The sequence below is a fragment of the Arvicanthis niloticus genome, chromosome 2 (assembly GCF_011762505.2).
Source record: "Arvicanthis niloticus isolate mArvNil1 chromosome 2, mArvNil1.pat.X, whole genome shotgun sequence".
Taxonomy (NCBI): domain Eukaryota; kingdom Metazoa; phylum Chordata; class Mammalia; order Rodentia; family Muridae; genus Arvicanthis; species Arvicanthis niloticus.
This window is the reverse complement of record NC_047659.1, coordinates 125,078,475-125,105,570: the sequence shown is the minus strand read 5'-3', so window position 1 is coordinate 125,105,570 and position 27,096 is coordinate 125,078,475. Positions and strand designations below refer to the sequence as shown.

Sequence of the window (27,096 nt, the reverse complement as noted above, 5' to 3'; positions counted from 1 at the left end):
TATTACTATGGTCTGAATATAATAATGTGATTTTTCTCTGATTATGACTTCCCTGTGATCAAAACAAAAATTACTCTTAAAAAATTGCCTTAGAAAAATCTGTATGTGTAATTGAGATGATTGTGGTAGGGTTTTGTTTGTTTGTTTGTTTGTTTTTAGAGACAGGGTTTCTCTGTGTAGCCCTGGCTGTTCTGGAACTCACTCTGTAGACCAGGCTGGCCTCAAACTCAGAAATCCACCTGCCTCTGCTTCCCAAATCCTGGGATTAAAGGCATGGGCCACCACTGCCTGGCTCGTGGTAGTTAATTTAAGGAAGGTTAATATTCTAGGAATAACAGCGTCATATGTAGTGACACCACTGGGCTTACTGCAAAAAATTAGTCAAGCTGAGAGTTTCCATTTTGTTTTGTCTTGTTTTGTTTTTTTCAATGTTGACCCAGATCCACATCAACAGGCCCCTTGGCAGAAGGATGCTGCTCCCTCTGGTGGTGGGAAGCAGTTGGGAGAGGCTGACCGGAAACAGATAACTTGCTCTCAGCCTTCACACAGGTTTCAGGAAACCTTTCTCCTTACTTCCTAGTATTATGGCGTCCTTAAAGACTGAAATCAAGGTGAAGGGTGAAGGCTTTTAAAAAAAGACCTATTTTTATTAGTTTTAAATGTATTTGTGTGTTCAGGGTCTGTTCATGTGATTGCAGATGGCAGTGGAGTCCAGAATCACGTCCCCCTGGGGCTGGAGTGAGCCTCCCAATGTAGGTGCTGGGAAGGAACTCAGGTTTTGGGCAGGAACAGTGTGCACTTTTAACAGCTGGGCTGTCATTCTCCAGCCCCATTTGCTTGGCCCCTTATGTGTGGTTTTGTTTCCAACTTGGCAGCTTTCTTTCTTTTTTTTTTTTTTTTTCTTGACTAGTAGCTTTGGCTATGTCTTCTAAAATTACACTAACTAGAATGCTAATTTGCCATAGTGCTAAAGGAATGTTATCAAGTCAAAAGAAGTCCACATTACATGTTGCTTTCTGGAAAGGTGTCTCATCTCTGGCATTCTATTCTGGGGAAAACTAAGACCTTTCCCCCCACATTTATTTGCCATCTTTTCCCTATGAATTGCGTATTCCTGCTTGTCTACTAATTTTTAACATTCTCTCTCCTTCCCCCTCCATCTCTGTCTCTCTCTCTGTCTCTCTCTGTCTGTCTCTCTCTGTCTCACTGTGTGTGTGGACACACATATATAGGAAGGAGTGCCTTGGCACTTGTGTGGAGGTCAGAGGTTAACGTTTGGGATGGGTTCTTTGCTTCTACTATTTTGATGAAACTCAGGATTTCAGGCTTGACAGAAAGGGCCTTTGCCCCCTGGGTCATCTCACCAGCTACCCCCAACTCCTCTTTCCATTGTGTGGTTTGGCTTGTAGCAATCTTGTAGGAGTGGCTGCATCTGTTTAGTGATCCACTGATCAGATCAAAACAACTTTTATCACTGGCTTTATTCCAGGTACTGGTCTGGATACTGGAGATGGGTGTGGCAAAGTATTAAACAGATCGTAATAACCAGAGAGGTGCACAGATTATGATTTATGTCAAGGGGAGGGGGGGAGAGGGAGAGATATTAAAGGGCAATTATTTGATTTGGAGGGGTCATTTCTCTCCTTTCACCAATATGGGTTCAGAGGACCCAACAACTTAGGTCCTCAGTCTTAGCAGCCAGTGCCTCTACCCACTGACTCATCTCTCCGGATGAGGAAACCAGACAGCGTAGCAGTGATCTGTTGGAGGTGAGCAAGAACCACGCCTTGTCAGTGAGCATGACGATGACAACCACAGTCTAGTTTGCCTTAGCAGTGTGCATAAACCATAAACAATTATTTATCACATCGTTTCACTCTTTAAGGACTTCTGGTTTGGGCAACAAACTATTGCCACTTTAGTTACAAGTAGCAAACTTCTTAGTATCCTAATTTGGCACACTCAAACCTCCTTCTTTTTGTTACAAGATTGCCTCCTAGAAGAGAAAGTGGGGAGAGTCAGCACCACCCTGCTGCAGAGGTTTGTCCAAGCCTGTGAGTTCAGTTCTACTTGTGGGGAAAATTAGGGCGGCGTTCTATTTGATAGGGGATACATTTTGCCAATCCCATTTCCTTGCATTATTCCATTGAATGTCATGACCACCTAGACAATTACATTTATTTGTGTGGATTTGCTGTGGTCCCCTGAAATCCTCATTCCCTAACAGGGTCCTCTGCAGTTCTGCTTATCACCTCGCCCTCCACCTCACCATCTATTCAGTGTGAGGAATACAGCTGGTGCCTTTAGAAACTATTGACATCTGTAAATGAAAAAAAAATTTTTTTTTTGCCATTTTCTTCGAATAAGCAATAGCACATTGATGGTCCTTTATGTATTATTTACATAAAACATTTGTTAATTATAATAAAATATTCATTGACTGATCCGGCTCCCAGGGCCTAAATATTGAATGGACTGAGGGCTAGGGGTAAAATACAGTGACTTGGCTAAAGTCAGTTGTAAAAGGAAGGGGACATATGTCAATTGTCAACTCTGGCCTAGGGCCTAGAATCCTTCCCTGGCCACTGGGCTGCATCATTTCTCACTAGACGAAAAATTTGAAAGCTCGTGCACACAGTGACTGGTCTTCCACTTGGAGCAGCCTCGTAGAATTGCTGGAGGTGGTACGTGACAAACAGGTGGTCCAGGAAGAGCAGCATCTCTGCTACCTGTCCGCCCTCGTCAAAGACTACAGTTCCCATAAGGCCTCGGGGCACGCACAGGCCCTGCCACGCGGCTTGCACCTCCGCGTCTGTCCACTGGGGGCGATGTAGAGAGTCCTCCGCCGCCCCGTAGAAATCGACGCGGCTCCGGGACCGCTTGCTTCCTGTTTGTCGGACGAGGAGACATGGCGGCAGCGCCGGCAGCGGCTGGAGCTGGGGCCAGCCGGGGGAGGCGGTCGGCAGCGACCGCGGCGGCTTGGGGCGGCTGGGGAGGTCGGCCGAGGCCGGGTAACATCCTGCTGCAGCTGCGGCAGGGCCAGCTCACCGGCCGAGGCCTGGTTCGGGCGGTGCAGGTACGAGGCGGGCCCGGAGGGGCGGGGCGGGGCGGGCCAGGCTGGAGCTGGCCAGGGGCCGGGGAAGAGGCCTTTCCAGGCCGCTGCGGACTGGCCAGATCCCCCTTGGCTGGCCGCGGCGCTGTCCTGTTTGCGGTCCGGACGCTGTCAGCCACGGTGGGACGGGGAGCAGTGGCCAGCTCAGAGGCCTGCGGATCTGGGCCGAGTGGAGTCGAGCTGCCTGGGGTATTGATGGCGCGTATAAGCCCTGTGCCGAGTTTCTAGATCCTCATTTCCCTGCGCCACGTCTGCGTGTCTGGAGGACCTTGGCGAGTTGGCTTCATCATCTACTGGTCTCATGTTTGCCCCTTGTAAGCAGGACGGAGTCCTCTTCACTGCAGGCCCCCCCCCCAAACGGTTTCCAAGCCTATGATAAATGTCATCTTCTCAGAGGCCTCAACGTTCCTCCTCCTTTTCTAAAGAGGCCCCCGTTGTTAGTCTATCAGATCACCCAGTTCGTTTTCTGTTGCACTATTTTCTTAGCCCGTGATTGCATATTTCTTTGTTGTCTGCCCTTTTCACGTCTGTATCACACATTAGGCTGAGCTCCAACGGTGCTGAAGACTGTTTTACTAGCGTAGGGATACGTGCTTTGGGGAAGAACTTTAGTTCAAAGCCCTATTCTCTTTCTTATTGGGCAAGTTACCTTTCAGGGCAGTAGTTTTCTTGTTTAATTCACCCTTTAAGGTTATTGTCAAATTTAGAGGAGATAGTTGTGTCAAGTGTTAGTATATTTCAGGTGCATATAAGGGCTGAAGGGTAGGTAATCAATTATTGTTATGTTTAATGCCTAGCTTATCATTATACCAATAGATGTCCAGTATGGTGTTCTGGTGTGTGTGTGTGTGTGTGTGTGTTGGTGGGTATGGGCACAACCTTAGAATAAAGCAGAATAAATGACTCCTCACTTTTTCTTCATTATCCCAGGTGGTCCCAGAACTTCACATTTTGAAAAACGTTAGCTTAATTTCAAGATAGCTTTGTATATGGTTTTGAGGACTACATAAGGAACCAAACAGTGTTGATGGGAGAGGGTTGGGAATTAGGTGAGTGGATGAGAATGGGTGTGAGATTTTTCTCAACATACCAATACATATTTAAAGGTAATTTTGATCCGTTTGAATGTTACTGAACAGATAAAGACAGACATATTTGTGGAGGGTCACAAATGAAGGGGCACTTTGGGGGTAGCTGTATTTTCCTGTAGAAACTGTAGATGAGTAGCCTTTTCTTCCTTGTGTTTCTCTACATCTGCCTTAAGATAATGTGAGAAATATTTGCTCTGTCCTTGAAGCCAGAATACCTCACGGAGCCCGAGTATATCAGAATAGGCAGAAAGAGGACTGACTAACCTTTAATGATCACATATTTTTGGATCAGTCAATGTGCAGGCTGCTGACTTTTTTGAATATGTGTTTTCTTTTGAGACAGGCCTCACTATGTAGATTTGCCTGGCCTTGAAACTCATTATATAGATGAGGCTGGCCTTGAACTTGTGCAGGTCCTCCTGTCTCTGCCCTCTTAGTGCTGGGATTATAGGTGCCTTCTACCACACCCAGAAATCTTCAATAGTATGAGCCATGTTGAATTCATCTCTTAACACAGATGAGGAAACTGAGGTTTAGAAAGGTTAGGCAGTGTGACCTAACATCCGTCCAGATGATCAGTAAGAACAATGAACTAAACAAATTCTTTAACATGCTAAATGAGACAATATAAGAGAATAATTTGCTTCCAATGCTGAAATGCTAGGAATGTAGAGAGCTAGGTTAGAAGGTTACTAAACTATTCTTGCAGCCTGTTTTGGCTATTCATTGTGGCCCCCATTATTACTCTCTCAATCCCCAAAGTTTGTTTTTATTGCTTACTTTCTTAGCCTATGATTGCATATTTCTTTGGTAGTTTTATAAAGGTGTGGGAGCTATTTCAGAGGTTGGATTAGAACTCCTGTCTCCCAAATAATAGTGATAAATGAAGTGGGTACCTTCACATCTCGTTGTGCCCTTTCTTCGTAGACTTCTTCAGGGTTTTTTCCTGGCTATGCTCTCCCTCTCCCAATATGCAGAATAAATTATTTGCTCACCCTTATTTCCATAGCAGAGTACGCATATTGGTTATGGCATATGGCAGAGTAGGAAAGTGCCAAGTTTTTAAAAAAAACTTTGGAGGGGGCGGTGGAGTGGGGAAGAAAACAGATTTATTAAGTGCGTTGCAAGGGGCAGCAGGCTGGGCACCAAGAGCACCACCTACCTAAAAATACCTTTTAAGTAAAAAATATAACAGCTGATCATCACAACTGTTTGAAACTATAGGAGCAGTAGTGTTTACTAGTCTCACACTGATGCACACTACCAGATCTCTAGAACTTTCTCAGCTTATAAACCTGAAACTGTATCAGTCCACTGAGTGACTCCTCAGGCCCCTCCCCAGCTGCCCACCCTTCTGATTTGTCTTGCTGTGAGCTTGAGCGATGCTCTGAAGGTTTATCTGAGTGTTACCATATGGTAGGATTTCCTTGGGAAAGACTGGGTTTTGAAGTTAGAAGGGCCTGAGTTGAATCTTAGTTCCAGCCTGTTTTAGCCAGTGCTCCTAGGCTAATCAGTCTCTTCAGATCCCAGTTTCAGTACTTCTAAAATAGTAGTAATGACTTCTGTCCCATGTGGTTGTTATGAGTATCAGGTGAAACAATAGGTCTAGAAAGGTTACCAGTGTGCCAAATATTGGTTATTTGATAAATAGTTGCTCTTAGCAGTAATTAGACTGGACTTTTTGACAGAGTGTCTTATTTTTCTTTGTATTTGCAGAGCCTCAAACCATGCCAAGCACTTGATGGGAAGGATTTAGGAAACTCTTTGACTTGTAATATTGTATCCCCAGTCTGTGTCTGTCTATAGTCACTCTCCAATAATTCCATGGCCTTTAAGAGTTCCAGAGTCAGGTCACCTGTGATTTGAAACCTGGCTCTGGTACATACTTTTTATTGTCTTTGGGAAAGTTATTTAATATCTGTTTCTTTATCTGTAAAATAGAGGTCATCATAGGACCTAATCTCTTAATATTACGATGAAGAAAAATGAGTTTTTACAAGAAAACATTGAAAATAGTAGCTGAAGTATACTGAGTGTGCAAAAAGGTTGCCTTTTATTATTTTAACAAATACTCTATATTCTGATGGCCTTTAAGTCTTTATTCCATTTCTGACTCTTTAGCTCCACATGGGTATTTCCAATCACCTGCTCCATGTAAATAACTAATATGTAGAAAACCAGAATCTTGGGTTCCTCTTCCACCAAATCCCATGTTCCCTCGTTCTTTCCCCTCTCCATAAGTGGGACACAAGGGCACCTGGGATAAGACTGTAGGTCACAGAATTTAAAGTGGGTGGTCCTACTTGGGTTTTTATTTGCCTTCTCTTCCCAACCTTTCTCTGACCTCTGTCAAGGTAATAAATACGCCAAGATACTTCACACCTTATTGATGCCTTCAAATTCATCTGTACATTGATGCTCAAGCAACTTGGGTCTTATAAGTCCTCTGCTTGAAGCCCCCAGCTGCTTCCCAGTGCTGTAGAATCAAATCTGCTTCCTCTGTTATGGGGATACAAGATTTCTACAAGGCCAGTGGAGTTGAGGGGAAAGATAGACTGGATAAACTGGGCACTAGAACGATGCACCTGTACATACGATGGCCCACCATCCTCAAATAGCCTGTAGCTTGGTTATGGGATCCCTTACACTCCCCAAGTGCTGCTGTTGCATCCGTTGTGATCATTCTAGATTTCCCTGTTTTTACTTTCTACTTTTTTTTTTAGATCCTCTCTCCCTTCCTTCCCATGCCCCCTCCATTTCTGTGTGTTACTAGGAATCAAACCTGGGGCCTGGTATATGCTAGGCAAACACTCCCACAATGAGGAGTGCAAAAAGGTTGCCTTTTATTATTTTAACGAATACTCTATATTCTGATAGCCTTTAAGTCTTCATTCCATTTCTGACTCTTTAGCACCACATGGGTAGGTATTTCCAATCACCTGCTCTATGTAAACTCCCTCCCCACTTTATTTATTTATTTTTCTTCTGTAGGTGCTGTTTTAGTCTTACTCTAACTAGGGTTTGAAACCCAATGATTTAAGTAAAACACTTTTTTCCTGGTAAGGGCAGTTTGATACTGAGGACACCTTGGAAAACAGGTTTTCCCCATGTGATACCTATCAGCTGGTACCTACAGCTGGTAACTCCAGCATTTGGGAAGCAGAGACTGTTGATTACTCAAAGGCCAAGTTGGTCTACAGAAAGTTCTAGGCCAGCCAGGATTTCATAGAGCGATCGTGACCTTCTTCTTTAGGTAGGGGAGAGGGAAGAGAGGGAAGAAGAGAAGAAGAAAAAACCTCCTGGATAACTAAAGTTCCAGAAGTGTATATATACATAGTGTTAATTTTAGTGGATAGCATTTGTACCCACAAACCCTAAGATGCACCCCCTACTTGTGTTGAAACCACACAAGTACCATGGCATAGGATACAAGTATTAAGTGGTTAATATTTGTTTTTAGACTATCCTAACAATATATTTAATCTTTATTAATAATCCTTTGAAATGTCTGTTTGCCTCACTTGGCTATTTTACGATATTAGCTATCTTATGATTAGAATTAAACAAAGAAGATATACATTTGTTTTCACAGAAATCTGCTTTTATTTTAAAAGGAAGGCAGTAAAGACAATCAATGACAATTGTGAATGTCTGGAAATGTCTGTTGACTAAACAGGCTGACAGTGTAGGGAACACGATGTAGGAGATTATCACTCCTGTAAACTGTCAAACCACAAGTGCTTGAAGAGAAAAGCCCATATGACACCTGCCACTAACTCAGCTGTGAGGATGCCTGAATGGTGGTGCTTTCATCACAGGGCTCGGCTACTTGCAAGGAAAACAAAGTGGAAGTGATTATTTTTATTTATTATATTTTGAGACAGTATCTCTTTGTGTAGCCCAGCTGGCCCCAGATAGCCTCTAACTAATGGCACACCTCCTACCTCAGCCTTCAAAGTGCTCGGATTAATTATAGGCACAAGCTACCGTGCCTGACGGACTTTAAGTAAATGTCTAGTAAGCCAGTGTTTAGTGGTGAAGCTCCTTCTGAGGTTGGGTGTTGCACTGTGGCTGGCTCTCTGGGAATCAGGAGGCTATTACAGACAATGGCAGTGCCCTGCTCCACTTTTAACTCTACCTCAGTTCTCCCAAGCTAGCCATTGTCTTCAGTGTAGCTGTGACCATGCAGGAGGAAGACTCAAGAAGCCAGAGAGTGAGGATTTCTAACTAACTTGTTTCTTTCTGAAGCTGTTTCTTGACTTTCCAATTTGACGATATGTATTTTCCTCCTCATGTAAAAGATTAGCGTCTGTATGTCACTCGTCTCTACCATTCTCTCAGGATATCAATTCTGGTTGTGGTATCAAGTAGTTACATTCTGCTGCTGATGTAATTACTGTTTATATAGAGCCATGTGTGTCTAACAGTTACTGCCTATATATTTTTCCTTGATATTTAAAATAGTCCTTTATTTTAATTGATATACAAATGCATACATACTATAGTAAAATTCACTTTTCTTCTTTTCATGCTGAACATGTGTTATGTTCCATTGAGAAACATTTTAGTGGGGCTTGACAGACGTATGTAGCCATGTGGTCACCACTGAAGCTAGACTCTAGAAACTAGTCTCATTATAGACATGAGCTTATTTCCATGATCATTCCTCTCTCCTCCTCCTTTTTCCTTCTGGAATCACATTGTATATGCTGTTTACATCATTCATCCCTGTGACTGACATCTCACAGAAGCAGAGATGAAGAAGAGAGAAGAGAGGATAGTTGTATTTTGGCTGTGGCTTCAGGAGTATAGTCCACTGTGGAGAGTATGGCATGGTGGAGGGAGCACATGGCTGCAGAAAAAATGCAGATTGCTCTGGCAGGAACCAACCCAGGTGTTAACTTCAAGAGCCTCCCCAGTCTTCACTTGTGCTATCTAGGTCAAAGGCCCAAGGGCCCCATAATCTTCCAGACTGCTCAGACATGAGCACAAGCATGGGATACATTTTATATTCAAATGATGATAACTTGTAAAGACATGATATATACCATGTGGAAGTGATTATTTTTATTTATTATATTTTGAGACAGGATCTCTTTGTGTTGCGGAGCTGGCCCCAGATAGCCTCTAACTAACTCTTGTTTAGGGACTATTATGAATAATGGTGACATGGACACTTGATCATGTATTTTGTATGTATTTGTATCACCTGGAGGGTATAATTTTAGGGTTTTTGAATTTTTTTCCCTTAGGTGTTTAATGGTATGATCACTATGGGTTTAGTTTATGGTGAGTTAATGAAGTAAACTCCTTTTCAGAAGTTTATTGGCAAATTTTGGACAACACCTTTTGTGAATTGCCTATTCAAATATTTTGTTAATTTTTGTTGTTATTAATTTTCTTTCATAAATTATTTTATGTGTATGAGAGTTTTACCTGTATGAACATCTCTATGTAGCATGTGCATGCCTGGTGCCTGAGGAAGTCAGAAGAGGGCATCAGATCCCTTGTAATTGGCACTACAGATTATTGTGAGCCACCATGTGGGTGGTGGGAATTGAACCCGAGTCCTCTGGAAGGTCACCAGTGCTCTTACCCACTGAGCCATCTTTCCAGGCCCTGTTTTCATCTTTACTTAACTAGAAGTCTTTGACTTTTTTTTTTCTTGAAATAGGGTCTCATTATATCTGGCTTGGAATTCTGTTTGTAAACCAGGCTAGCCTTAAACTCCCAGAGATTCATCTGCCTCTGTCTCCTGAGTGCTGGGATTAAAGACGTGTACCACCACATCTAGCTGGAAATATTCACCTTTTGAAGAGATGTCTTGCAGATACTTTCTTTCATTCTATGGCGCCTTTTTAATCTATAAAGATCTTTTTTGATGAACCAGTCATAGAAGAGACAGAAGCAGAAAGATCTTTGAGTTCAAGGTCAGCTTGGTCTCCATAGTTCTAGGCCAGCCAGTGTGCTACATAGTGAGACCCTCATCTCAAAAAACAACAAAAAGATCTGTTGGTAAATATAAATGCTTAGTTTTATTATAGTTCATTCTATCATTTAAGTAATTTTTCCTGTTTAAGAATTTCTGCCTGTTCTCAATGGCTTAAAGATTCAGAATAAGTTCTGAAGTGCATGGCCTTGCTTAGGCGTTTAGCTGTGTATCTCACTGAGATGGGCACACTTATGTTCATAAGGTGCTTATCTCTGCACATGTTCTCCTTTATTTACTTATTTGTGAGACAAATGTTGTCATGCAGCCCTTGCCAGCCTTGAACTCACGGCAGTCCTCTGGCTTCAGCCTGTTGAGTGCTAGGATTACCAGTCTGTGTCATCAGCCTGGCTCTCTGGTAGTGCTTTTTGCTTTGAGTTTCTTGCTGATGATAAATTACACCACCTTTCTTCTGGTGTGTGCTTTTACATTGTGTATTATTTCCCAGTCTGTTATGTTCAGGCTTTCTTAAATGTTTCTCTGGTAGGCAGCATAATATACTTTGTTTTTAAATTTTATTGTACTAATTGACATTTGGGGATTTAAATATATTTATTTAATATGATACTTGCTTTTCACATGAAATGTCATATTGGTTCTGGCTCCATGTTGACTCCTTATTGGGCTTCCTTAATATTATTTGTGTGTATGTCTGTGTGTACATGTACATTGCACATGTATGTGTTTGTGGGGGTGAGTGCAAGTACATTCATGCATAGGTGTATATGTAAGTCAGAAGACAACCTTGGGTGTCAGTCTTCAAATGACTTCTTTTTTGTTTGAAGCATAGACTCTCATTGGCTTGACCTTCACCACATAGCCAGGCTAGCTGGCCTGTGAGCGTCTAGGGATCTGTCTTATCCTTCTCCCATTGCTGGGGTTACAGGTGTATTCCACCATGCCTGACTTTTTAAATATGAGTCAGTTCTGGGGATCTAAACTCAGATCCTCACACTTGCAGGACAAGAGCTTTAGAGACATATCTCCCCAATCCTTGATGTTTCTTTTAAATTACAATTTTATTGAGACTTAAAACAACCAAATTTACTCATGCTTGTAATCCCAGTATTTGAGAAGGGTAAGTAGGGGGATCAGGCTGGCCTGAGCTCCATTAGACACTGTCTCAAAAACCAAAATGAAATTACCAATTGTAAATTTTCATTTCACTGGTTTGTAGCTGTTTGTTGTTTGTTTGTTTGTTTGTTTAGCAAATTATGGCACTGGAGAGATGGCTTAAGGGTACTTGGTGTTCAGGAGATAAGTTCAGTTCCTAATACCCATGTAGCAGTTTAAAATCATCTGTACATAACTCCATTTCTAGGGGATTAAAAGCCTTCTACAGACCTCTGCAGACACAGATGTGATGCACATACATGCAGAAAAACACCCATACACATAAAAATAAGATAAGTTAAAAAAATTTCAGAAAATTATGCAACTGTCACCAAAATAGTTTTAGGGCTTTTCTGTCACTTTAAAGTGCTTATGTACATTATTTAGTCTTTATAGCATCTTTGTTGAAGTGTTGACTTACTACACACACCCCATTTAAGTCACCAATAATTGGTGTTTATACAAAGTTATAGTTACCGCAAACCAATGTTTTAGAATATTTTTTCACAAAACAAACAAACAAAACAAAAACAATAAAAAAAAAAGAACTTGATTATGGTCTGGAGGAAGCATAGCATGCCTTTAATCTCAGAACTTGGAAGGTAGAAGCAGGAAGGTCAGAGTTCAGGGCCATCCTCAGCTACATTGAAAGTAGCTCAAACCAAAACCCAAACCAACCCTGTACCTACACAGCTACTTTCCAGTTCCTGTCTCTGGCCCTCAGCAGCAGCTAGTCTCATTCATATTCTATCTCTTCGGATTGACTTATTCTGAATATTTTTGTATTAAATAGAATCAAACAATATGTAGTCTATCATTTAGAATGATAGCCTCAAGATTTATCTGTTATATGGATCACTTCTTGCCAAATAATAAATATTCCATCATACGAATATCCTATATTTTATCAGTCTGTTTACCAGTTAGGTGCACTCAAGTTTCTACTTTTGCTTACTAAGATAAATGCTGTTGTAAGCTTTTGTGTACAACACTTTTGTGGACATTTGCCTAGGAAAAGAATTGCTGGGTCATATAATTCTGGGGTGTGTGTGTGTGTGTGTGTGTGTGTGTGTGTGTGTGTGTGTGTCTGTGTCTGTGTCTGTGTGTCTGTGTCTGTGTCTGTGTCTGTGTCTGTGTCTGTGTGTTGCTGGGGATCTGTCTCAGGGCCTTATTAACAGCTAGGCAAGTTGCACCACTCAGGTTTTCAGAGTCTTGCTAAGTGGCTCGTGTAGGCCTTAAATCTGCGTGACCCTCCTGCTGCTCTACCTTCTGCATACTGGTGTTAGAGTCACGCTCCATTCTTCCTGGCTCTATGTTGGACTTTTCAGTACTTGCTCATTTGTAGCTGTGCTATTTTTCATTTCTTCTTGGAGTGAAAGAGTTCCAGTTTCCCAAACACTTCTTTTTAAAATTTTTGTTTTATTTTATTTTTTCCATGACAGGGTTTCTTTGTTGTAATAGCCCTGGCTGTCCAGGAACTCACTTTGTAGACCAGGCTGTCCTCAAATTCACAGAGGCCTGTCTCCTGAGTGCTGGGATTAAAGGCATCCCAAACACTTCCTTGTGTCTTTGTGATTATGGTCCTGGCTGGTGTGCCATAGCTCATTGTGGATTTGATTGCTTTTCCTCTGAGGACTCTGGCACTGATCATTTGTCACACATTTCCTGGCCATCTGTCTGTTACCTTTGGAGAAATATCTGTTTAGAGACTTTGCCCACTTTTACTTGTACACTTTCTAGAATAGATGGTTTTGTCAACATATTCCTTTCTCTTTCTGTATCTCTTGATTGTACCATTCAAAAAAATGGTCTATTTAATTTAATAAAATTTTGGTCAGAGTTGTTCACAGAATTACTTTATTGTTAATGTCCCTAGGATCAGTAATAATGACCTTCCATGTATTTCTGGCATTAGTCATTTGTATCCTTTTTCTTGATTAATTAGTCTGGCTAGAGTTTATTGATTCTATTTTTCTTTATAGATCCAATTTCTAATCAACTTTTTTCTGTACAGATTTCCTGTTTTCTAATTTAATCTTTCCTTTTTTCTTTTTCTCCTTTCTTTTTTGGGTTTTTTTTTTGGGGGGGGGGTGTGAGGAGGGGAAGGTCCTTTTGAGACCAGGTTTTGTTTAGTCAGTCCTTAGGCTGGTGTCAAACTCAGGTCTGTGCTTTTACCTCAGCCAGCACATGCCTGAGGTACAGGTCTGAGTTGCAAGAGTCAGCTTGAATCCACTGTTTCTGCTCTTGTATCATTTCTTTCTTTCCTCTGCTTGCTTTAAACTTAAATCATTTTTCTTTCTCTGATGTGTTAGGTAGAAGCTTAGGCTATGGGCTAGAGCTGCATCTTCCTAACACATGCTTTACTACAGATTTTGCTACATCTTAAAAACTTTGATAATTTATCTTTCATTTAGCTCAAAAAAAATTTACATTTCTCTTGAGGCTTATTTGACTCAGTTATTTAGAATGATTGTTTCATCTCCAAATATCTTAGACTGTCCAACTATTCTGTTCATTGTTGGTTAGTTCTAGACACATTATATGGTGGTTTGAGAATATACTTTATACAGTTGCTACTATTTTTTAAAACTTTTGTCTACATTTATTTTATGCTAAATTTATTCCAGTGCCATGAGTTTTTGTTTCTTCAGTTTCTTTTGAGATATCTTTTTCTTCTGAGCACCTTCCTCTTCTGGCTTTGGAACAGTCTGTTCCTTCTCAGTGAGGATTATCTCAGTGTGGGTTAATCCGGCCATGAGCTCTGCAGGTTTCTTGGAGCATCTCAGGTGCCTTGTTCACCTGGATATGTTCAATGACTAGACAATCTACATCTGAACCCTAAGTTCAGCATTACTTTCTGCATTTTTAAGCATGTCCAGCAAAAAATTCAGCATTTTTTTTTGGCAGCTGTCCCTGTGTCCAGCCCCACTGTTTGACTGGGGTGCACCTCCTGATTCCACCATTATACCACCAGAATGGTATACATTGTTTCTTTCTTTTCTTTCTTTCTTTTTTTTTTGTTTTCTTTTTTTTCTTTCCCAAGACAGGGTTTCTCTGTGTAGCCCTGGCTGTCCTGGAACTCTGTAGACCAGGCTGGCCTCAAACTCAGAAAAATCCACCTGCCTCTACCTCCCAAGTGCTGGGATTGAAGGCGTGCCACCACTGCCAGGCTACATTGTTTCTTTAAAGTGACATCCTCCAGCTACATGGTGGCTTTGTGGATATGGTACCTTTGATGGCCTGGTCAGTTTCTCAGGTGTTCTTAAAGTGAACATGAAGGTTTGAACCTCTTGGTTTGCATGATTTTGTGGGGTTTTCTGGGTCAAGAGAGTAGCAACCATCTTAACAGGTAACCTCTGGCTGCTTACAGGAACAGCCAGTTGCTGCTTTTGAAACTTGCCAAGGTGTGCTTTGTGGCCAAGGATGTGATCTGTCTTTGGTGACTGTTCATGTGACTTTGAGAATAGTGTGTGTTCCTCTGTTGTTGGATTACAGACGCTGCAGACCTACTTAATTGATGGTGGCACTCATGCCAACTATGTCCTTACTGACTTTGCTGTCTTGTTGACAATTCATGAAGTTAAAAAATTCGTGTTTGTCTTGGTAGTTCTTTGAAGTTTTGCTTCCTATATTTTGATGTGATACTGTTCAGTTCACATATGTTAAGAACTACCATGTCTGCCATCTTGGAGCACTGACTCCTTAGCATTCGGTCATGGCCCTCTTTATTCCTAACAGTTCTCCCTTTTCTGAACTCTGTGTTGTCTGAGACTTCATACAACTCTTTAAGCTTTCTTTAGGTGTTAACATGATTTCTTTTTCTCCATGCCTTTTACTTTATTGCTTTTTAAAGATCTATCTTTTTTGTTTTGTTTTTGTTTTTTTCCGAGACAGGGTTTCTCTGTGTAGCTCTGGCTGTCCAGAAACACACTCTGTAGACCAGGCTGGCCTCGAACTCAGAAATCTGCCTGCCTCTGCCTCCCAAGTGCTGGGATTAAAGGCGTGTGCTACCACTGCCCGGCTTAAAGATCTATCTTATATGAGTATTTTGCTTGCACATATGTGTGTGTGTATAGACATACACACATATACATATATACATATACACACACACACACACACACACACACACACACACACACTGCATGCATGCATGGTGCCCATGGAAGTCAGAAGAGGGTATCAGGGTATCAGATCCTCTGGAACTGTAGTTAAAGATGCTTGTGATCTGCCTTATGGGTGTTAGGAACTAAACTTGGGTCCTTTAGAAGATCAGTGTTTAGTCTTGAGCTTCTCTCTACACTTCTGGTTGTTGTTGTTGCTATTGTTGTTGATTTGAGACAGAGTCTCATGTAACCCTTACTAGCATTGAACTCACTAGGTAACTAAGGCTGGCCTTGAACTTCTCCTGACCTTTCTGCCTCTACCTCCTAAGTAATGTGTTACAAATGTGTGTTACCATGTTGGACTCTGTCCCTATACTTTTAACAGATACATAATGTTACATTTAAAGTAGCTCTTTAAAAAAGAATGTATTTTATTATTTTACTTATGAGTATTTGCATAAGTCTGTGTTGGGTATGTACATATAAAGCAGGTACCAGGGGAGGCCAGAGCAATAGAATCCCCCTGGAACTAGAGTTACTGCTGGTTGTAAGCTGCCTGATGTTGGTGCTGGGAATTGAACTTGGGTCTTCTGTAAAAGTGGTACAGGCACCTAACCACAAGCCATCTCTCTAGTCACAAAAGGGGTTTTCTTGGACAACATATAGTTGGCTTTTTTCCCCCACTTATTTCACTGACAGGTATATACTACTATATTTTACTCATAGACTTTTAATTGATAGTTTCTAATTATTTTCTAAAACTGGTATGCAGACATTGGTGCGTTTGATCATGCATGGATTTGTACATCAATTAGTGACATAAGAAGGTAGATTCTACCACAGGTACAGCTGCATTGTATTTGTTTTGTTTTGTTTTCTTTCTTTCTTTCTTTTTTTTTTTTTTTTTTTTTTGAGACAGGGTTTCTCTGTGTAGTCCTGGCTGTCCTGGAGCTCACTCTGTAGACCAGGCTGGCCTCGTGTATTTGTTTTCTTTCTTTCTTTTTTTTTTTTTTTTAAAGATTTATTTATTTATTTCATGTATGTGAGTACACTGTTGCTGTCTTTAAACACACCAGAAAAAGGCATCGGATCCCCATTACAGATGGCTGTGAGCCACCATGTGGTTGCTGGGAATTGAACTCAGGACCTCTGGAAGAGCAGTCAGTGCTCTTAACTGCTGAGCTCTCTCCAGCCCTGTATTTGTTTTCTTAACCTTTCATTTTTTTCAGCTTCTGTGGATTAATTGAGCATTATATGATTGTACTGACTCCTCTTTTAGTGTATTATCTATACTTGTGTGTGTGTGTGTGTGTGTGGTTTATGTACGTTTGTAGATGTTGTGTTCCTGTGTATGGGCATGAATGTGTGGAGATCAAAGTTTGATCTTAAGTCTGCCTGCTTTGACACTTTTCACTTATTTTTTTTTTGTTTGTTTGTTTTTCTTTTGGGGGGACACAGCCTCTCTCTTACCTTGGTGTTCATCTATTCAACTAGTCTGGGGGGCCACTGAGTTCCAGTGCTGGGATTATAGCTGTATGCTGTTGCACCTGGCTTTTAGAGGGTGCTGGGATCTGAACTCAGGCCTTTGTGCTTGTGGTGGCAGACAATTTACTGAGGGAGCCATGTTCTCAGCCCCAATCATATTTATTTTAAAGTCATTTTTAGTTGGGTGTGTGCTTATATCTGTAATCCCAGCATTCCAGAGGCTGAGGCAGAAGATTGCTGCTAGTTTGAGGCTAACCTAGGCTTCAAAAGAGGTGTGTATGGTATTATATAGTGATTTGCTTGTATTGGTTGTCCTGGAGTTTGGAGCATTCCTAACAGTCAGGCAGTGTTTGTGGGTAGAAAGAGCATCTCAGTCCCCTCTCATTTATATTGCTGACATTCAGGTCATTCTCTAGATGCTACAATCACCTGATAATTGTTGTTATTTGCATTTTAGATTAATTTAGATTTTAAAAAGTTAATTTGTATCCATTTGTTTCATCAGCTCTCTTTGTGTATAGTATACAGAAGACACATTACAAGAGATAGGTAGCCACAGAGATTCTCACCAGTATCAGTTTCCTTGTCTCTAAAGAGCTAACTCTCATATTTCTGGTAGGAGAGGTCAAGTTTTGTCTGAGAAAACTTATATTTTTCTTTACTTTCAAAAGATAACATCACTGAATTCAATAGTTGGTGTGATTTTTTTTTTAATCCTTCTTTTCTGTGCTTTAAATATTTTTTTCCTGTTTTTTGCTGTGTGGCTTCAGACAGTATGCCTGATGTAATAGTTTTTCTCTTCTGGTGTGTGTGTGTGTGTGTGTGCGCGCGTGCGTGCGTGCCTGTGTGCGGGTGCAGTGTACAAAAACAGCCTTTGGTGTTGTTTCTTAGGTGTTGCCCTTGTTTTTGGAGGCAGGGTCTCTCACTGACCTGGAACTCCCTGAGTAGCCCAGTTTGGCCAACCAATCAGCCCAGGGAATCCTCCTGTCTCCAGCTCTGCAGCTCTGGGTTTACAAGTATGCCTACCACATTGGCATTTTTTAATTTTTATTTCTTTAAGTAGGTTCTGGAGATTGAACTTGTATCCTCATACTTGCAAGCACATTTTTTTTTTTTTTTTGTTTTTTTTCTGTTTTTTTGCTTAGAGATATTCACTTGTACTAGTAACATTTGTTGAGGAAACTGTTCTATGCTTTGACGGTCTTGTCCAAAAAACAAAAAACCAAAACAATTAACCTCAGGATGTGGTGGGTAGCACCTGTTTTTCAATCCCTGCACTGAGGAGGCATAGATGGGCAGGTCTATTCGAATTTGAGGTCAAACTGTTCACCATAGTGAGTTCCAGGCCAGTCAGGACTACACAGACTGTCTCACAAACCTAAGAAAGACAAACAAATCACCCCCCAAACAAGCAAAGCAAAAACTGCATAACCATTAGGGAATGTCATTGCTGTTCCACTGGTGTAGGGTGTCTTTTTTTATGCCCAGTCTGTTAATCCAGTCTTGATTGGTGTTGACTTGTGATGAACTTACAAATCAGCAATTCAGGATTACAATTCTTCCAACTTCAAGACTCTTTTAACTGTTCTGGATCCCTGGCATTCCCACATGAGAGTAAATTACTAATTTCTACAATGAAGACAACTGGACTTTGATAGGAATTACATCAAATCAACAGCACGAGCAATATTGTTTTAGTAATAATAAGCAGTATGGAAGATATTATCAAGTCAGTAAAATCACCTCGTTGAACATGCGATGTTTTTCCATGGCTTTTGTTGTTTTGTTTTGTCTTTTTGGACAAGTTCTCACTGTATAATTCAGCCTAGCCTTGAAGTTGAGATCCTTCTGCCTTGGTGTCCTGAGCATCCTTTAATATCTTTTGTTTGTTTGTTTGTTTGTTTTGGTTTTTTTTTTTTTTTTTTTTTTTTTTTGGTTTTTCCAGACAGGGTTTCTCTGTGTAGCCCTGGCTGTCCTGGAACTCACTCTGTAGACCAGGCTGGCCTCGAACTCAGAAATCCGCCTGCCTCTGCCTCCCAAGTGCTGGGATTAAAGGCGTGCGCCACCACTGCCCGGCTCTTTAATATCTTTTAACAGTGTTTAGTTTAACAGTGTTTATTTATTTATTTTTTAAGTCTTGCACTGATGCTGTTAAATATCTTGTTTTGTCTTGTTTTTGAGACAGGATTTCTCTGTATAACAGAGCCCTGGCTGTCCTGGAACTCACTTTTTAGGCCAGGCTGGCCTTGAGTGCTAAGATTAAAGGCATGTGCCACCATGCTGGGCAAACATCTTACTTTTAATGCTACTATAAAGTGTAATTGATAATTAGGATCATGTTATCTACAAACAGTATTCCATATTTCCAGTTCAAGTCTCTTATTTATTTTTCTTGCCCAGTTGTTCACATTTATGTTTCTAGTATATTGTTAAACGCAGTTGGTAAGCGTGGACATCTTTAGGTCATTTTTCTTCTTGATCTTAGTAGGAAAACATTCGTCTTTACTAGTTAGCATGATGTTAGGTTGTAAATGCTAATTGAGAAAGTTCTTCTAGTATGTGGAGAGTGTTAATCATGAAAACATGTTTGGTTGTTGCCATTTTTCATCTGTGTCTTTTGACATATCCTGAGGGCGTCCTGTAGGCTGTTGTTTTCTGTATCTAATCGATGGTATGTTGGATTATTTCTGCTTGCTTTTGCTGTATGTGTTGCTAGGTTTTTGTATCTGTATTGGTAAGAGAGATTGACACTTAGTTTTCTTGTGGTGTATTTGCCTAGATTGGTTACCAGATACTGGCCTCACCTATTTTGAGGAATCTGGGTGTTTGTGTTAATTCTTCTTTAAATGTTTGATACTATGTGAAGCCTTCTGTCTGGATCTAGGCTTTTTTCTTTCCAGTCTTAGTTGTTGCTGTTGAATCATCACTAAGTCAGTGTCTTGGGGCTTATAGGTCTCTGCCTGCTGCTGTCTCTGTCAGTTTCACAGCCTGTGTTCTCATAGTCATTTCCTTTAGCTTATTTCTACTGTTGACATATGGTCATCTTCAGTACTTTCCTATAGTCTCTTCTGCTCTAGTCATTGGTAGTAATAATCTCTCATTCATTCCTGAGTTTAATAATCTTAGCCAGTTGTTAGATGCTGTAGTTAAACATTTTATCTGTTAATTGACCTTTCCAGAATAGCTTGAAATAAAAGAAAAGGTATTGTCAATGCTTGTGTAGTTTTCTGCTTTTAATTTCTTTTATTTCTTTTGCCCTGTTTGTTTGTTTATTTATTTATTTATTTATTTTTGTGCTTATTTCCCCTAGATTCTCCTGGTAGATTATTAGCTTGTGATTTCCCATTTGTAATACTGTTTAGGATTCTCTAGTGCACAGATTCTCTGTAGGAATGGCTTCTGAAGGGTCTCAGCTGTAGGTTTGCTTCTTGCTTTGCTTAAGGAAAGGAACGGGGAGCCGGGCGGTGGTGGCGCACGCTTTAATCCCAGCACTTGGGAGGCAGAGGCAGGCGGATTTCTGAGTTCGAGGCCAGCCTGGTCTACAGAGTGAGTTCTAGGCTATACAGAGAAACCCTGTCTCGAAAAACCAAAAAAAAAAAAAAAAAAAAAAAAAAGAAAAGAAAAGAAAGGGGTTTTTATCTTTTTTGCAGGGGAGGCTTGTGTTGATTTTGAGCTTAAACACTGTAACATTGCTGTTATCCAGACATTTTTTGTTGTTGTTGTAAGAAGTAGTTTCCTGTGTTTCACCCTAAGAAATGCATTCTTCTGCGCACTCTCTGTTACCCACTCATGCCATGATCTAAGACACAGTGTAGACAGAATTATGAGACTTGTTCATTATCATGGGGCATGTGTATTCAGATAAACCGAACATTATTAAAGGTTTGTTTGCTCTGTACAAGCTGTAACAAGATGCTTTTGATTTGATTGAACCACAAAAAGTTTGTGTCTGGTGTTTGTAATGGTGAAATGTTTGTGACTCTTTATAATCTACTCATGTTCTGTCATTGTGCTGTTGCTCTTGGTGGTACCTTCAGACATTTACTTAGCCCCTGCTCTATGCAAGAACTCTGCAGTTGAATGAAAGAGAGAGAAAGAGAGTGAGTGAGTAAGTGAGTGAGTGAGTGAGTGAGTGTGTGTTTTCACAGTTTGGTATCTGCTTTGGAGTAGTTGTGATCCAGAGAAGGAAAGGGGCAGATGAACTAGGAACTATGTGCAGCAGGTTAAACTATGAGATAGATGAAGCCTTTGAGTAGAGTAGGGGCCCTAAGGCCTTAGGAAGGAGAGAGAAGAAAGCCAACTAAAGTTTCTAGCTGTTGGCCTGTATTTAAACATCTATCTATCTATCTACCTACCTACCTACCTATCTATCTGTGTGAATGTTTGCCACACGTGTGGGTGCAGGCAGAGACTGGAAGGAGGGTATTAGATTCCTGGAACTAGAGTTATTTGTGGTTGTGAGCTGCCCCACATGTGTGCTGGGAACCAAATTTGGGTCCTTTGTAAGAATAGGAAATGCTCTTAACCATTGAGCCATCTCTCATCACCTGCCTTCATCAATCCCTCCTTCCCTCTCTTCCTCCCTCTATTGCTTTGTTTTGAGGCAGGGTCTCTATACCAAGCTGACCTAGAACTCACTATGTAGTTCAGAATTTTTAAAAGTTCTTTTATAAACATAGCAGCTCACAGCTGTTTGTAACTCTAGTTCCAGGAGATATGGCATCCTCTTCTGGCCTTCATGGGCACTAGGCAAAAGTTGTGTACAAACCTACATGTAGCCACAACACCCATACACATAAAATAAACAATAACTTAAAATTTTAATTAAAAGTTTCTTTAAATTTTTAATTAAGTGTGTGTGTATACCCTTGTGCTATGGTGTGCCTGTGGGGGTCAGAGGATGGTATGTGGTGTTAATGAGTCCCTTCCTCCCCTTTACATGGAATCCAGGAGTCAGTCAGGTTCTCAGGCTAATACAGCAAGCAGCTTTACCCACTGGGTCATCTTGCTGGTCCTCATTGTTTTGCTGTTTGAAGGAAAACAGCATTTCTCTCTAGGAAAGCCTAGAGAGAGAGCCTCTGGGCAGGGGAGATCAAGTAGAGAAAACACAGCTGAATTTGGAGTCTTGAGTGTGCACTGGGGAAAGCATAGACTGATGAGTAGGGGTAGGTTCAGAATAGTACTATGTCAGGAGCAGCTTTATAAGCTGCTGTAAGTGCCTGAAGAGTTCTTCAGAGCACTTTTAAGTTGTTTCCTTGGCTGTTTGGGAGTCAGCTGCTCTCTTTTGCCAAAACGTCTTCCTTGATAATAAAATGTTCCTTTGTTTTTATTTTTTTTTTTTTATTCACAGTTCACTGAGACCTTTTTGACGGAGAGAGACAAATTGTCCAAATGGAGTGGAATTCCTCAGTTGCTCCTTAAGCTGTATGCCACCAGCCATCTGCACAGTGACTTCGTTGAGTGCCAAAACATTCTCAAGGTAACTGATAGGAGTCTTACAGAGGCTGTGCTCAGGGTCTTCAGATGCCCCAAACTATTGACCTTTTAAAAATAGCCAGTTTTTATATGAGCTGTAGAACACTGGAGAAGTTCAGAAACATTAAAAGAAGAAAACAATCACTAGTTATTCCAGTGCCCAGGAATTTGAGTGTTTCCCGCACCCTACCTCCTGTGGTGCTAGGAACCGAGCCCAGGCCTTGCATATATATGCTAGGCTGGAATTGTACCCAGAGCCTCTATCCCCACTCCTATCCCTAGATGACGTTCTTTTTGAAAAGAATTTTTTAAAAAAGATGACGTAAGTATCATTTCAACGTGCATAAAATGAAGAGAAAATTATCCATAATGGAAAATTTATATTATCAAATATGAAAATGAAGATTTTGAAGGATAAGGGGTATGGCCAAAGTTTAGAATACATGAAGTTTTCATCCAAGGTGGCTCTTTATTTGAGGTCCATGATTCCTTACACATCTTCCAGTTGAGAAAAATTTGGAAGAAGCTCTGCTAGAATCACTGTGTTCGACATTTTAGACTAAGGCAATTGGTTTTGATTGATTGCCTTTACTTTTTGGTTATTCTTCATTACAGTCTAGAACTGATTTTGTAACTGGGAATCTGATACAGTCTAGCAATGCTCTATTACTATGAGAAACTGGTGATCATCTCAAATACACAATACTGAAATTGTTAATTTGACAATAGATAAAATTCATTTTGCAGAATCATTCTTAATTATGTCTATATAAGAAATTTATTAAGAGGATTTTCTTTATTAAAAAAAAAAATTTTAAAGGCCTTTATCACTGAAGGGTCTGAGTGGCTCAGCTCTTTATGTTGTCAGTAATTGTCACTAATGTAAGGTTAAAGTTAGACTGCCGGTCAGGTTGAGAGTACTATGACATTATTCTAGACACTTGTTTTCCAACTCGAGTGCTATCTCAGTGCTGGCCCACACTCATTGCTTCTGACTTGGGTTCATGTTCTCTAAACATGAGTTTAGAGAAGCAGCTGGAGCCACAGTTGTAACCTGTGTAAGCCTGCAGTCGTAACAACACTGAATACTCCAGTAGTCTTCAAAGGCAAAGCGTTGATGACTATATCTCAAAGGTTTATTCTAAACTTGCTTATTAAATAAACGTAGTTATTCCCTTTAGGAAGAGGTATTACATATTTATCTTTTCACAGTCTGATTGATAGAAGTCATTACAGCCTCACTAGGTGCCTTAAAATGCTTTCCAAGTTGGGTGTGGTGCCTGCACACTCTTAATCCCGACATTTGGGAGGCCAGTGTCAGGTGGATCTCTGAGTACAAGGCTGTCTATCCTTTACTACATAGTTAGTTCCAAGCAAGTTAGGGATTGTGTCTCAAAACAACAAAATCCAAAGGTGTTTTCCAAAAACCTGCCAAATCTCTGTTACAGAATGGAGGTAAAACTGAAGGCTTGGGAAGTTAATATCCAAGTGACCTTGATGTGTGGTGCACTTGCTTTATTCATTCTGCACACACTTGAACCATAGTGTTCTGCAAGAGTTCTTTCTGTTACTGCCTTTTATGAAGAAAGGATGCTATGCCCCTTCCAGAGTTTGAGATCCACTGTAGGCACCTATTATACTTGCCCTGCCTTGAAACTTCGAGGAGGAAATACAAAGAATCTGTTCAAATGTTCAGGGAATTCAGTTTCTCTTCAGGGAACACTGATTTAGTCTAGGGAATAAAACTCAAGATTTGTAAATAGTTACAAAGTAAAGTGACAAATGTCACAAGTGACATAGAGATGCCTGTGGGTGGCCATGGAAGACCATCAGAATACCTTTGACTTGAAGAAGTTTCCAAGCACTTCCTTCAGGAGGTCATAGTCTGACAGAGATTTGGTTATGGCTGCAGAACCAGTTTCTTGTGATACCTAGTGATATCAAGTAGCTGCTACCATCTTCTCTCAGCAGTTCTCAACAGTGAACCAGAAGTTCATCTGCTTCCTGTAGTGTTTGTTGTAGGGCCTGAAGATGTTTGGACTGTCCAAAATGGCCTTCCTGGTACCCTGGCAAGCTGCTGCTGGAAGTCAGCTTAAGGATACACATCCTAGCTTTCCTGAGCTACCTGCTCAGCTTTCATAGCATGGCAGTGGGGTTGGTTCTATGGTAGCAAAAGCCAACTGTGCTAGCCCTTTGTAAGGCTGATGTCTGAGTGTGCTGTGTCACTTCTCCATACTCTAGTCATTGAAATCAGTCACAGCAGCCAGATTCCATGGGAAAAGGACTCCAAGGGTCCCAGATACTTCACTGAGGGCTAGCTTTATGTTCAAGGTGGTTCAGTTTGTTACTAAAATGCATAGTACAGTGATATTTTAGTGTCTTGTCTATTAAATTCTAAAATGGAATCTGTTTGTACTTTTTGAACTAGGAGATTTCTCCTCTTCTCTCTATGGAGGCTATGGCGTTTGTAACTGAAGACAGGAAATTTACTCAAGAAGCTACATATCCAAATACATATATTTTTGACTTATTTGGAGGTGTGGATGTAAGTAGCTGTTTAATGCTGTTAATACTTAAGTCATTGAAAATTTAAAACAAGAGGCAAGAAGAATTTCAGATTTTATAGCAAATATTTCAGATCTTTTAACTTAAAAAAAAAAACACTTTTTGTTTGTTTTATTTTTCGAGACATGGTCTCACTATGCTGCTTTTTTTGGCTGGCCTGGATATCTCTGTGTAGACCAGGCTGTCCTCTAACTCACAGGGATCTATCTGCCTCTGCCTACCAAGTACTGGATTAAAGGTATGTGTTACCACCACCAGCTTAACTTTTAATTTATAAAATTTATTCTATATTTGAGTGTGCGTGCGTGAGTGACAAACAATGCACATGCACCCTCTTGTGGTTTGGTTCTTCCACGATGTGAGTCCTGTGGATTCAACTTAGGTTATCAGATTGGTTGCTTGTACCTTATCCTGTTGAGCATTTTTCTGGTCTGGATCTTAACTTTGAGATCAGTGGCACTCTTCTTATGTTGAAGCATGGTAGTATTTGCTTTGAAAGAATTTTTTTGAAGTGCTAAAACATACAAGTGAAAGGTGTCCTGATATCTTCCTTGGAAGCTGCTGTGATCACTAGTGTCTTGTGTGTACCAGAGATGTTCTTGGTTTAGATGCATGTGCATACGCAAATGCTCCCCACCCCCAGCTAAGTTTCCTTTCTCCTCCCATACACTGGCAGGTCATCTATCCAGTATACTCTCTTCTACTTTGTTCTTTTCCCATGTATACCTACATATTCCATATTTTAAATATCGAGTTCATATTTCCTGGCATAGTTATACCTTAGTTTATTTGCTTAGACTCCAGTTGAACATTTAGTTTTTTTCACATTTTTTTTTTAATTTTTACAGACTTTTGGGACCAAAATATATGTCTCTTTTACTTATTAATCTGCAGCTTATACCAACTTTTATGAACTTAAATCCCAGGAACAAATTGTAAAAGTATCTTTTTATGGTATAGGTATACCATCACAAATATGCTGTATGTATGTATGTATGTATGTATGTATGTATTTTTAACAATTAATTTCTTTTGGGCTGGAGAGAGATCGCAGTAGTTAAGAGCACTAGCTGCTTTTCCAGAGGACATAGGTTTAATTCCCAGCACCCAGATGGGAGCTCACAACTATTCATAACTCCAGTTCCAGGGAATCTGATCCTCTCACACAGACATACATATATACAGGCAAAACACCACCATACATGAAATAAAAACTAATAAAATTTTAAAATTATTTCTTTTATTTTTTAAATTATAATCACATAATTTCTCCCTTCTGCATATCTTTTTAAAAGTTTTAAATTTTTATTTATATATATTTTGTGGTAGTGTGTGTACCTGCATGAGTTTATGTGCCCCATGTGTGTACACTTGCCTGCAGAGGCCAGAAGAAGGTGGAAGATCCCCAGAACTGGAGTTGTAGATGGTTGTGAGTTGCCATGTAAGAGTCTAACCTGTCCTGTGCAAGAGCTGCATAGCCATCTGGTTACCCCGGTGTATGTGTCTTGTGCAAGAGCTGTACAGCCATCTGGTTACCCCCAGTGTATGTTTATTTTTCAGGATTTTTGTTATATAAGCCTAGTCTTGATACAGAAGAGCACACTGATAATTTCTACAAAATAAATTGTTTTGTCTTACTGCTCAAATAAGGAAATAGAACACACCAGCAAGAAGAAGCCCTTTCTTCTGTATCTTTTAAGTCTTTACTAAGCCAATATAAAAAAAGAAAAACAAACAAACAAAATCCACATTTGGTAATGATGAATTAGTTAAACTGCTTTATGCTCCTAGAGGGTCACTCTTAATTTTGGTATGTCTTGACTAGCTCAATGGTTGGACACTTCTAATCCTCCCCATGACTAGCATACATTTCCCTCCAGTATTTCAGGCTTAATACCTTCGAAATTCTGTATTTCATCTCTGCTACCTCGTTACCTTCTGGGGAACCCCCCCACACACACACACACAGAGGCCAGCATTCCCTTTTCACCTACATTGTTGGACCCTTTCTCTCCTGCAACTCTTAAATCTGATCCCTCTCCTTCCGAGTCATGGTCCTTGTCCTCTCCCCTCTCTCTTGGTCAATTGCCTGCACAATCTAAAAGCCCACTTTTCCTGCCCAGTCAATGGCTGTATAGCATTTCTTTATTATTAATTAAA

General features: G+C 40.5%; 1 protein-coding gene across 1 annotated transcript in view; it reads left to right on the top strand.

The window, feature by feature from the left end:
• The first annotated feature begins 2,794 nt into the window (after positions 1–2,794).
• The window catches only part of Trpc4ap (transient receptor potential cation channel subfamily C member 4 associated protein), a 68,852-nt gene continuing 44,550 nt past the window's right edge, over positions 2,795–27,096 (top strand). The window contains exons 1-3 of the mRNA XM_034496089.2: positions 2,795–3,076; positions 22,247–22,375; positions 24,800–24,916. Coding sequence (XP_034351980.1) covers positions 2,909–3,076; positions 22,247–22,375; positions 24,800–24,916 — 414 coding nt within the window. The 5' untranslated portion in view covers positions 2,795–2,908. The remainder of the gene's footprint in view (positions 3,077–22,246; positions 22,376–24,799; positions 24,917–27,096) is intronic.